General features: G+C 46.7%; 1 protein-coding gene across 1 annotated transcript in view; it reads left to right on the plus strand.

Moving 5' to 3' along the window:
• Nucleotides 1-7,254: 7,254 nt before the first annotated feature.
• LOC134538269 (titin homolog) overlaps nucleotides 7,255-13,121 on the plus strand; it is a 46,876-nt gene continuing 41,009 nt past the window's right edge. Inside the window, exon 1 of the mRNA XM_063379436.1 lies at nucleotides 7,255-7,476. Within this exon, the coding sequence (XP_063235506.1) occupies nucleotides 7,416-7,476 (61 nt within the window). The 5' untranslated portion in view covers nucleotides 7,255-7,415. The remainder of the gene's footprint in view (nucleotides 7,477-13,121) is intronic.

Below are 13,121 nucleotides of genomic sequence, written 5' to 3' on the forward strand. Positions count from 1 at the left end.
TTTCCCTAAACAGACTCTACTCGGATGTACTGGGTAGTTTTAAAATCGCGTTTTTTTTTTCCTGAAGCTCTGCACGTCGCACGTGTGTCCAGGTAGGGAAGCCTAAGATGCACATCAAGTTCTGTCCCTGCCCGATTACACCCGAACAATTCACCTTCGGCCAACCTCGGGTTTATTTATATATATTTATATTTCTCTGTTTATTTTAATGTAGTTATACTAACCTAACTAACCGTCCATGGTGTTTTAAAGTGTTTTAATGTAGCTAACCTATTTAATATTTTTTAATGTAACTAACCTAACCGACCACTTTTAATATTTAATTAATTTTTCCTGCGCAAAAATAAAACAAATCCCGAAGTTGAATTGTTCGGGTGTAATCGGGAAGGGGCAGAACTTGATGTACATCTTAGGTTTCTCGTACAGGTAGACGGTACCTTTGAATATATATACTGTATAGAAGTCGCGAGTGGATAGGATTTACTCTACGTTTTTCAGGAGCGTATGACGAGCAGCTTGGGAACTTCACCGCTGCAGGGCGCTGCCGTAACGCCCTGTATCGTCTTAGGTTGTTATTTACACGTTAGTGCGCAGCACTGTCGCCTGCTGTCATTCCCCCGCACACCCCCCACCCAACATTCACTGCAGCTCAAGGTCGTTCAACGGGAGTTTGTGCGTCACAAAACTGTAGGGATGGGAGGTGGTGGTAGAGGGTGGGTGGAGGACAACAGGCATGTTTGAGAGAGGGTGGGGAAGAGGGGTGTTTGAAGAGTTCGACACTTGTCCGCTAGGGACCACCACAAGTCTATGCCCCTAGAGATGGTGGCGACTGCGGCGGTGAATTAACCAACTACCTCGAAACCGTATTAGAAATTTTAACCAGGGCTGGCGACTTCTATACAGTATATATATATTCAAAGACGGTGCTGAAGCAGACGGGAGGACGAGCAGCGGGATCAGGAGTTTGTTGCAGGAGGTGTACGCGAGGCGGTCGGCGCTCGAGGTGTGTGTTCGTACGGGAGGAAGAGTGTGCCGGTTTGTGGGAGGTTGGGGGGAAAGGGGGCAGACCGGGTGCGTGAACGAGCCGCCGCGGTGGGTCCCCGGGAGCGAAGCAGACGACCTCCGGAGGACCGTAACTGCCGCCCGCGGCCCAACCTCGCGAGGAGACCTCCCGTCTGTTGGTCAGCGCAGGGCGTTCAACCTGGCGTCTCTCTCTCTCTCTCTCTCTGGTTCCCCGGGCAGCCGCCAGGGGCGCGCCGGGTCGGCATCTCCCTGGGAAGCCTTCTTTTCACAGGCGAGAGAGCCAAACTCCCGATCGTGCATCTTCCGTTGTTTTTTTTTTTTGTTCATTGTAAACAAATATGGCGGCGTTGATAAAAGGAAAGACCATAAACAAGGCAACGGTATTTATTTGTAATTGTTTTTTTTAGAGGAAAATACCTAATTGAAGAATCGTACTTCGTGGATTTGCATATTTTTCATACCGTATAAAAATCTAGGAAGTCTTTCTTTTGTCTTCCACAAATATTCTCGGGACGCCCCCCATATTCCGTGAATGTTTATTTTGGACAACTCATGATAACTAATGGTCAATTAGGTCAGGTTAGCTACATTATAAATACTTTAAAACATTGTGGACGGTTGATTTGTGTTAGGATAGCTACATTAAAGATACTGTGATATCATGTAAACGGTTTCCTAGCCCTGGATAGCTACATATTAAAAAGTTATTTGCTAAGCAACCATAAAATGAATTTACATTATTTTTAATGTAGTTATACTTACCTAATATAACCAACCATCCACAATGTTTTGAAGTATTTATAATGTAGCTAACCTATCCTAATCGACCGCAAAATTTAATGCCACACCGGTTTATACAATGAGATAGAACGGGGGAAAAAAGCGAGCATAAACTTCGGGGAACTTCGGGTGTGGCTCTCTCGTCTGTGAAATGAAGGCTTCCCCATAGATTTTTTTTCCTGGCCTAAATTATTCTAAGTGTGTAAGGGGAGGGTCCCGTTTAGGGGAGGACCTAAGTGTGTCTCAGGCCGAAGCCTATACGCGTGCATCGTGTGCTATTGGGGTTTACTGGCCAGCCATGGCTGCGATTGGCGCCATGGCTGACGCCCCATTGGTCGCCTAGCTTAAAAGCTAGCTTATGTGATCCAGGTAAAACCTGCATAGACACAGGGAAAACCCTGGGCCGGGTCATGCGGGGCCGATTTTTTTTCTTCCTAACCTAACTAAAACTAAGTGTATTTTGGAGGGGTCCGGGTTAGGGAGGGACCTAGGTGCGTCTCAGGCCGAAGCCTATACGCCTAGTCATGCTGGGATTAGCCATGCAGGGAGAGGGTCGCATGCATCATGTGCTAGGAGGGGATTGGCCAGCCATGGAAGCGATTGGCGCCATGACTAACTCCCCTCACTCTTAAATCTAGACTATAACTAGAGATAGGTTGGGCCCAGGTAAAACCTGCATAGACAGCACAGGGAAAACCCTGGGCACATTCATGCGGGATGCAAATTGGCATGCATTACGTGTAGGAATTTACAGGAGAATGCGGGGCCTCCTTCGCCGGGGCGTCCGGGAGAAGCCGATCAATCCCGAACATATACGAAGTTCCGCAGCAACGATGGTGTCAGGGAAAAAAAGTCCGTGGGTTTTCGGACCCCCAACCCCTTCCCCCCTTAACAAGATTTAAAAAGGAGGGGGATTGTGAGCGAGTCTTTCAATCCTAACCAGTAACTTGTAAACATCTAACATCTATCTAACTGATAAATATAATAGTCGCTTTTCAAACACCATAAATTTCTGGACGCGTATCACTCACGTACTTTCGGCGGCCCGCCGCTAGAATTCGCTGCCTGAATCGTCAACGTTGCACGAAACAACCCGGAAATTTTTTTACTTTAAGAAACGGATCCGATACAACCCTAACTTTTGGACCTGATTTTCGGCAAGGAATTTCATTAAAATACTGCCCATAATGTTTTTTTATTCACTAAACAGTTAATACTATAAAGTTTACGCACGCTTTAGAATTTATACTTATGTGGCATTACTAAAAATATTACGCTTTCACGCAGAAACTACTCAACCAATCATCGTGAAAATTTGTGTGCATATTTTCCAGAGTATAGTAAAAGACATAGGAAACTTTTTATAAATAAAAAAAAATATATATATATATTTTTGAAGGGCAAACAAATTTATATTGGTATATGTATGATCGTCCGACTGAGAGTTTGAGTAAGTTGAATGAAATTTAACGCCATCTGGCGTTTCAATAAGTAAATTTAATAATTCACCACTCTAATACTGTAATATCAGCGGTCAATTCACTGTTCAATTTTATTTTTCTGTCACTGCCAAGCAATAATAAAACTTTTTTTAATTTTTGAGGTTAGGTGTCTGTTTATTTACTTCAGTGATGGTTTTTGGACGTAGATGCTGAAAGTTATATTTTACTTTTAAGAGAATTTTGTAATTTAGTAGAAAATGATGTGGATCTTATTACCCAAGTTTTCCAGGACTTGCAACAAAATTTGAATTTAGTGATCAGTGGTTGTGCGCAAGAGCAATTTTGGTGCCAAAAAATTATATCGTTAATAAAATCAACACATATTTTAAAAGAGGTGTAAAGGGAAATGAAGGAGTATTTGACAATAGATACAATCATCACTTGAACTTTCGGGTGTACCCTCACATAAACTTCAAATGAAACTAAATGTACAAGTCTTGCTTATGCGAAATCTAGATGCTCCTCGACTATGTAATGGAACGAGGCTTCGGATCATAAATTGGGGCAGAATAAACTTGGTGCCACCATTTTAACAGGTGTCGGTAAAGGGGAAAGCGTTACCATACCTCGAATCCCAATTATCCCCACTGATCTACAGTTCCAATTCAAAAGAGTTCAGTTTCCCGTCAGCATCAGGCATAGTTTTGCTGTTACCATCAACAAAGCGCAAGGGCAAACATTGCAGGTAGCAGGGGTGCATTAAAAAAAATGATAACTGTAATTATAATTTTAGTAGACACTAATTTATGGTCTAAAAAAAACCAAGAAAGATTATAGTTAAAAAGTATATTAAAACTTATTATGATTAACAATGGTATACAAAATAAGACTTTTTAATGTTAACTAGCCAGTTAGTATCAATCTGGTAACATTGGTCGGCATTTACTCTGAGCTTCAATCCAAGCGTGAAACACTATAGCCCCATGTTTCCGTCGCTGGACTCGCAATATCCTGCGATGGCTTGCCATGTTCGTCGCTAATCGAAGGTTTCTTCTGGCCTCATCGTGCATGAGTGCCATACGCTCCTCAAGGTGATTGACATAGTTGGTGGTGCTTTGCCTCTTGGCGAAAAAGGCAAAACTTGACATTACAGGGCAGACTCAACTGCGGTCCAAACACAATACACACAAATGTATTGTCCAGTAGAGTCATGACTGGCAGCTCTATATACCATCAGGAATAATCAGACGTGTTGATACCAATCTTGTTGATGGTCGGTCACAACCTTGGCAAGGTGCTCCTCTATAGTCCTGTTGGACATATCCACCATGCATCAGACATAGGATGTAAAGTTGAGGTCCTGGTTTACTTTATCCCCAGTAACAGAAACACCTCCTGGAATATAGTCGATTAAAAAATTGCGACCTTGGTCTGAGTGTAGCTCCATCATTATCCCGAATATGCAAATGTGGTTAATCACTAGTGCATCCGCCACGGCCGCGGCTTCTTAGGTTGTAAGAGCATAAACCCCTGGCAAATTACTGAAATAATATATCACCACTAGGAACTAACGGTTACCATCTGCAGTATCGGGAATTTGCTCATCAATATCAGTTACTACCTTGCATAAATGGGGCTTTAACATTAGGACCTAATTTTTTAACGAGTATGGTACTGTGTCCTCTTATTTGGTGAAGAATGTAACAAAGTATAAATTCATAGTCTTCAACTTGATTAAACATTAACAGCAGCAGTGCTCAGTATTATTTACTGACTTATGAGAGTGTGGGGAGACACCGGGTCGGTCGGCGTGAGCACGGCAGTAGAGCGCCGGCAGCTTGGTCAGCGAAGATGCTCTGCTATCCCCTCCCCTGCGCTGGCGTCAGGATGGGGAGGGACGGGGTCGGGCGGCGTGAGTACGGCAGTGGAGCGCCGGCAGCTTGGTCAGCGAAGATGCTCCGCTATCCCCTCCCCTGCGCTGGCATCAGGGTGGGGAGGGATCCGGTCAGCTGGCGTGAGTACGGCAGTGGAGCGCCGGCAGCTTGGTCAGCGAAGATGCTCCACTATCCCCTCCACTGCGCTGGCGTCAAGGTGGGGAGGGACCGGGTCGGCCGGCGTGAGCACGGCAGCGGAGCGTAGGTCGCGTGGTCAGCGAAGATGCTCCGCTATCCCCTCCCCTGCGCTGGCGTCAGGGTGGGGAGGGACCGGGTCGGTCGGCGTGAGCACGGCAGTGGAGCGCAAGCAGCTTGGTCAGCGAAGATGCTCTGCTATTCCCTCCCCTGCGCTGGCGTCAGGGTGGGGAGGGACCGGGCCGGCCGGCGTGAGTACGGCAGTGGAGCGCCGGCAGCTTGGTCAGCGAAGATGCTCCACTATCCCCTCCCCTGCGCTGGCGTCAGGGTGGGGAGAGACCGGGTCGGCCGGCGTGAGCACGGCGGTGGAGCGCCGGCAGCGCGGTCAGCGAAGATGCTCCACTATCCCCTCCACTGCGCTGGCGTCAAGGTGGGGAGGGACCGGGTCGGCCGGCGTGAGCACGGCAGTGGAGCGCCGGCAGCTTGGTCAGCGAAGATGCTCCACTATCCCCTCCCCTGCGCTGGCGTCAGGGTGGGGAGGGACCGGGTCGGTCGGCGTGAGCACGGCAGTGGAGCGCCGGCAGCTTGGTCAGCGAAGATGCTCTGCTATTCCCTCCCCTGCGCTGGCATCAGGGTGGGGAGGGATCCGGTCGGCCGGCGTGAGTACGGCAGTGGAGCGCCGGCAGCTTGGTCAGCGAAGAGGCTCCTCTATCCCCTCCACTGCGCTGGCGCCAAGGTGGGGAGGGACCGGGTCGGCCGGCGTGAGCACGGCAGTGGAGCGCCGGCAGCTTGGTCAGCGAAGATGCTCCACTATCCCCTCCCCTGCGCTGGCGTCAGGGTGGGGAGAGACCGGGTCGGCCGGCGTGAGCACGGCGGTGGAGCGCCGGCAGCGCGGTCAGCGAAGATGCTCCACTATCCCCTCCACTGCGCTGGCGTCAAGGTGGGGAGGGACCGGGTCGGCCGGCGTGAGCACGGCAGTGGAGCGCCGGCAGCTTGGTCAGCGAAGATGCTCCACTATCCCCTCCCCTGCGCTGGCGTCAGGGTGGGGAGGGACCGGGTCGGTCGGCGTGAGCACGGCAGTGGAGCGCCGGCAGCTTGGTCAGCGAAGATGCTCTGCTATTCCCTCCCCTGCGCTGGCATCAGGGTGGGGAGGGATCCGGTCGGCCGGCGTGAGTACGGCAGTGGAGCGCCGGCAGCTTGGTCAGCGAAGATGCTCCACTATCCCCTCCCCTGCGCTGGCGTCAGGGTGGGGAGGGACCGGGTCGGTCGGCGTGAGCACGGCAGTGGAACGCCGGCAGCTTGGTCAGCGAAGATGCTCTGCTATTCCCTCCCCTGCGCTGGCATCAGGGTGGGGAGGGATCCGGTCGGCCGGCGTGAGTACGGCAGTGGAGCGCCGGCAGCTTGGTCAGCGAAGATGCTCCACTATCCCCTCCACTGCGCTGGCGTCAAGGTGGGGAGGGACCGGGTCGGCCGGCGTGAGCACGGCAGCGGAGCGCAGGCAGCTTGGTCAGCGAAGATGCTCCGCTATCCCCTCTCCTGCGCTGGCGTCAGCGTGGGGAGGGACTGGATCGGCCGGCGTGAGCACGGCAGTGGAGCGCCGGCAGCTTTGTCAGCGAAGATGCTCCGCTATCCCCTCCCGTGCGCTGGCGTCAGGGTGGGGAGAGACCGGGGTCTGCCGGAGTGAGCACGGCAGTGGAGCGCCGGCAGCGCGGTCAGCGAAGATGCTCCGCTATCCCCTCCCCTGCGTTGGCGTCAGGGTGGGGAGAGACTGGGTCGGTCGGCGTGAGCACGGCAGTGGAGCGCCGGCAGTTTTGTCAGCGAAGATGCTCCGCTATCCCCTCCCCTGCGCTGGCGTCAGGGTGGGGAGGGACCGGGGTCGGCCGGCGTGAGCACGGCGGTGGAGCGCCGGCAGCTTGGTCAGCGCCAAGACAGCCCCGGCTATATCAAGCGGCTAGACGCCCCAGGAGGAGGGGCGCCGCGCTCGTGTCGGTCCCTCCCCGCGGCGGGAGGCAGGTGAAGAAGCCTCGTGTAGTTGGCGGTGCGGCTCGCGTGAGGGCGGGTGGCGGCAGTAGCTCCCCCACCCCCCCTCCCACACTTCGTCATGGGCAACGCCCAGGGCAAGGCCCGGGGCAAGAACAAGTACTCCAGATGGGACAACGCAGGTACTGTGCCCAGAAGGGATCAGTCTCCGCCATCTTGTTAATTATTTTTGAAGTGAAACATGCTCCACATATACAGTAGATGACATCGTCAGAGTGGCACGAAGGTGTAACGCTCAGAGGGCTTCGTTCCCGAAGATGACCACTAGATTTCTGGTTCTAGGGAGGGGGCGGGGCCAATTGAGCGGGGCGCTCGATGGCATGTTTTGCAATATAGCACACCGGGCTATATTTTGCGCTCTCTCTCATATTTACGTGCTTACTGGGTTTCCGGTGCGCATTCTTATATTATTGGTTTGTGAAGTATCACTATTAATGTGCGTGGCGTATACGTAGCCGTGTGTTTTTTTTTTTTTAAATATTATATTGCTGATTTCTCTGAATTTACGACTTATCAAATATTAAATTTAAATATGGAATTGTGATAGCCAAAATTCTTCAATTTGTTCTGTATGCATTTAGCCATGTCTGTAGGTATCAGCTATAGACTGTTTTAAATTTACTGTATTTTAAAAAAAAATACATACATCATATTTAAGTTTATTAATAATTCCCTAAACTAAACAAACATAGGTTTGTTTTGACACTTGTTGAAGTCAGTGCATGTGTATAAGATCAAGGGCTTCGCCAGCCGATGGCCAGCCGATGGCCTAGGGGAGGGGCAAGTTGTGGGAAAAGTATGTATTTTTTTGCATTTGGCTACATTTTTTTGAATCTCTAGGGCTCTAGGGAGGGGGGGGGGTGCTTCCTCCCCCCTACCCCCTTGCGGCGCCCTTGTATAAGATGCATTTTTAGGTCACCCACACGAAAAGCCATCTATTTCCTCGGCTGCTAAGAAAACGACTGAGTGACGAAATCGGAATTTCTTCAAGTGGGAAACGTGACGGACGTTGCCGTGATCACTCGGGTTTTCTCGGGTTGCTCCCGTTTCTCCCCGCCCATTCATTCCGTTGATGCGCCCACTATAACCCCACTACCCCCTCACTGACTTTAAGGAATGATACCTTAAGCCACTTCGTTTATAGTTTTTTTTTTTCTAGAAAGTTTCCAAATGTCTGCAGCGGTTTGTTATTTTGGGATTCCACTGAATTTGGTTTTAACGAATTGAGTTACTTTCGAATAATAAACCTAGGGGGCGTCCATTAATCACGTGATGTAATTTTGGCGAGATGTCGTGAGATTTGGCTCGAACCCCTCCCCCGTCTTCCTAAACAAACGTGAGATTTTTCAAAATGTATATATTGTTTATTGTAAATACGGTAATCTGTGCTTCATTGCGTTGGATTTATTAAAAAAAAAAAAAAACATAATTTGCTTAGTTATTTTTATTTAAGAATAGTTAAGACTTGTATTTAAGACAGAACGTAGTCTAAAATCACGGAGAGAAAATCGAGCAATAAAATACTTAAATAGGAAACTACTGCAATTCTTAAAATAATATTGAATCTAATTCAGTCCACGTGGGGACTCGTGTGTGGTCTCAAGAATGACTTTGTGGCGTTCGCATAGCCGCGATAAATATTATTGTGTAGGATTTAGTCAGGGTTTAGTGGAGAAACATGTTTTACTTAAATTATTTAACCCAGTTTTCTCTCAGTTTTACACTGTTTCTTGCGGGATATTTGCCGAGACCTCCCTCTCCTTCACGTGAGATTGGATGAGATTCAGCTTCGAACCCCCCCCCCCCCCCTTGCCCAACTCCGCACGTAATTTATGGACGCCCCCTTAACCTATACTCTTAAAGCATACGGTGAAGTGATACTGCTCGGTAGTACAAACCAACGAAAATGCAGCCTGGGATTGTATATATTCAGGAGAAATGTTCGTCCACTAAAAACTTGATTATTCTGTACCTCGGAGGCAAAAGACACTATGTCCAATTTTGGGCAAAATTCAATTTTAACCATAAACTTGACCATCGTTTGAAGTTGTTTCTATTGGCTACAACACTAAGATTTACTACATGTAAAAAAACAAATTCACATGTTTGGGGTAGAAAGTAGTTGAGTATACAAGTGAAACACTATTTAAAGTTATTTAAACTTCTCTCTTAAAAAAGATATTTCTGTGACACATTATCGTGTGCGTCACATATTATTAGGTTATTAATTTTTTTTAATGCCCTCATTTTACTTTTCGTGTGAATTTATCAGCCTAGTTCCCTCTGAGAGAAATAGTAACTTACACAACTGATAGTTATATTTTCTCGCGAACGTAACTAAACATTTTTATTTTTCATTATAAACAACCATTACCTTTCAATTTTTTTTGCTCCTGATTTAATAGGTTCATATTCAAAAAAAGTATTAAAAATTGGGCTTACAGTTTTCCGATTTAAATTTGCTATTTTTTATGGGAACTTATAAAATCTGACAGCTATTTTTGGAAACTGCTTCACACGCGAGAGGAAAAAAAAAACGCTTTATTGTTTTGAGGCTTTGTACCACATTTATTGTCTTGGTATTCTCGCTTACTGATTTTGTTAGTTTCTAATGCAAAATTCTAATTTACTTTTGGCTACATTCTAGCAGGGACGTAAGTAGACTAGTTACCACCAGGGCAATAACTCATCTTGGCACCACCTTAAAAAAAAAAAAAAAAATCACCAAACCAAAACCTTTCCCGACATCACCTCATAACACCTCCACATATTAATTATAATTTCACAATCCGAACCCGATTAGATGGTAAATAAATAGATTTATTTGCAGTCATTTCATTTTTAACACATCGCAAGTTGGATAGTACACAAAAATTACCAGTTTTTGACGATATACATGCCAGTCTCTTTCAATGAAAATAATTAAGTTCATCTGCAGTACGACCAACTTTTTTAATACTATTATTTTCAATAAATATCTATAGCAAAAATAACTCTGCCTTTTAAGCGCCCCCTCCCCCTCCAAATGCGGTGCTCTATGTAAAAAAAACCGTCACCCCCTACCTTGTTACGTCACTGTATTCAAGAATGTAGACATCCGTGCGTGTTAATTAACCTTGCCATTCGATCACCGATTACTGACACGCCGGAAGGACTAGAAACTAACCGCCTTAAGGGGCCCGCCTCGTCAGGGGTGTATGTGTGTTAGTGAGGCGGGATGATAAGCGCGACGCTCGCTGGTGCTTCCAGCGCGGTATAGCCTCTAAGCGCAAGTCTCTGAACTGGCGCGCATTCGTCTCGTCGTCACAGGATAACTGTGAAATTTGAGCGGTGACCGTAACATTTTATGGCGGAGAAATGAAGATAAAGGTGTTATGCAAGCCCCTTAAGTGCTTTCAAGAATCTGTACTGATTGTTTTATGCCTAAAAATTACTCTGAAAACACGCGTTTAAGCCATTTTAACTCTTCTAGGAATACAGTTTAAAAACTTAATCCGAAATTAAAAGTACTTTTCGGTCCTCAGCGAACTCTTAAATGCTATTCGTAAATAGGCCCCACTCGGATATCTTGAGTAGTTTTGAAATCGCGTTGTTTTTCCTGAAGCTCTGCACACCGTATGTGTGCCCAGGTAGGCGGGCCCCTTAAGGAGCCCGCCTCGTCAGGGGTGTATCTGTGTCGGTGAGGCGGGATTATAAGGGCTACGCTTGCTGGTGCTTCTAGCACGATAGCAGTCTTATCGTCGTACACCGGAAAACTGCAAAATTTGAACGGTGACCGTAATATTATGCGGCGGAGAAATGAAGGTAAAAGGTGTAACGCAAGTGCTTCCAATATTTACCGGTTGTTTTCTGCCTGAAAATTACTCTGGAAAAAAGAAACCTCCTTTCAGCCATTTTAACTCTTCTAAAAATACAGTTTGGAAACTTAAACGGGAAACAAAACTACTTATCGGCCCTCAGCGAATTCTTAAATGCATCTCGTAAACATATGTCACTCCAATATCTTGAAGTAATTTTGAAATCGCGTTGTTTTTCCCGAAGCGCTGCACACCGTGTGTGTGCCCGGGTAGGCGGGATGCTTAAGAGATAAGGAAGTGCATTATGCATGATTGACGAGAAGATAAAAAAAATATATATATAAATTGAACGACTTGACAGAATTCATTAAGGTTGATTTTGTCGGCTGGATATTTTCAATATGGAGACCTGGATGTACAGAAATTGTCAGTACAGTGTAGTTTTAAATAGTTTCCTATTTTTTTCTTAAATAAAGATTTGAAACCAAACAATAAACAAATATTAAAAAAATATATATATTAAAGTTTTTTAAATCACTTAAAAATCTATGTAATAACCAAATCTTAGAAAGAAATATTTCGATGAAATGTTTTAGTAAGTTAAAATTAGTTTAAAATTGTAAAATATGTTTCGTTTTAAGATTTGGTTGCTATAGAGGTTTTTGTTATGTGTGTTTATAATTTTACAGCCAAATTTTTTTTTAATATATGTTTATTTTTGGTTTCAAGCTCTTATTTTATGGGGAAAAAAACCGTTAGAATTGTTTTAAATAAAAATCAATACATATATTGACTATTTCTCTTCATTCAGGTCTTCGTTATGAAAAATATCTAGCCTAAAAAATCCCATCGAATTATGTCAGGTCATTAAGATTCTATTATTAAATTAACGCACGTTAAAAAAAAAACATTCTCACCTAATTGTCTGCAACCAGGAGGAATGTGAAATGTGACAGCCGCCAATGAGAACGTGACTTGGAACTCATATACACACTGTTGTGAAGTCTAACATGTCATGAGAAAATAACTAGGATATAGCAGGTCTCTTAAACATTTAAAAAAATATTTCGCCTAGAATTATTTGTGAATTCACGGCAAATCTTCGTTAAGTCTCATCTAAATGAAGTTACTTGTTTTGGACGTGGACTCGATAGAATCATCTGGAGCATTAAAAACTAGTGTTATTTTGAATTTTTTTATCTCTAAGATTAGTAGGTACATATCACCTGTCACTTTCGATTTATTTCAGCTATTGTTACAAACGCGAGAAACCAGACCTAGATTTCAGGTTCGGAGCTGGTTGGCGGCCCTGCACGGCCAAGTTCAGTCCACTGACGTAAGGCATGCCACGCGCGCCTGGCCGGATTACGAGGGTCGTCGCTAACCCCTCCCTCCCCCCCCCCCACCTCTACGACGCAACGTCCTTCCTCGGCGCTGTTGTCTTTCTGTGAGCGGTCTCGGGAATTCCGCAGGCCGCCCCGTGGAGCGGCGTGAATTGACGCCGCCCTTCTGGACTGTTTCGGGCGTCGGGTCTTGCCCGGGATGACGCGACTCTTCACGGCTGCTCTCGTCGGTTCGAGAAAAGGGCGCCACAGGTATTTAAGCAGCGACGCCGGCCTCCGCGAAAGTTCGGCGACAAGAGGTCCCGCGTCAGTGTGAGCGCTGCGTGAGTTCCCGCGACGGAGTCCCTGGACGAGAACCCCGCGTTGAGTTCCGCGAGAGTTCCGAGCGGATTTTCCGAGCGAAGGGAAGTGCGACATCGGCGAAGAGGGTGAGACAGAAACCCCCCCACCGCCCCACTGTGAGCGGTGCGACGCGGAATTCGACTGGATCGTGGTGAGAGTGCGGCGACTTGAGTGGCGAGAGACTGTGTGTGTGTGTGTGGTGACAGGCGCGTGTTAAACGGCGAACCACTGTTGATCCTAGCTCCAGTGAGGAGTGCGAACTGCGGAATATGACAGAGACATCGA

Source organism: Bacillus rossius, chromosome 13, assembly GCF_032445375.1.
Source record: "Bacillus rossius redtenbacheri isolate Brsri chromosome 13, Brsri_v3, whole genome shotgun sequence".
Classification (NCBI taxonomy): Eukaryota; Metazoa; Arthropoda; class Insecta; order Phasmatodea; family Bacillidae; genus Bacillus; species Bacillus rossius.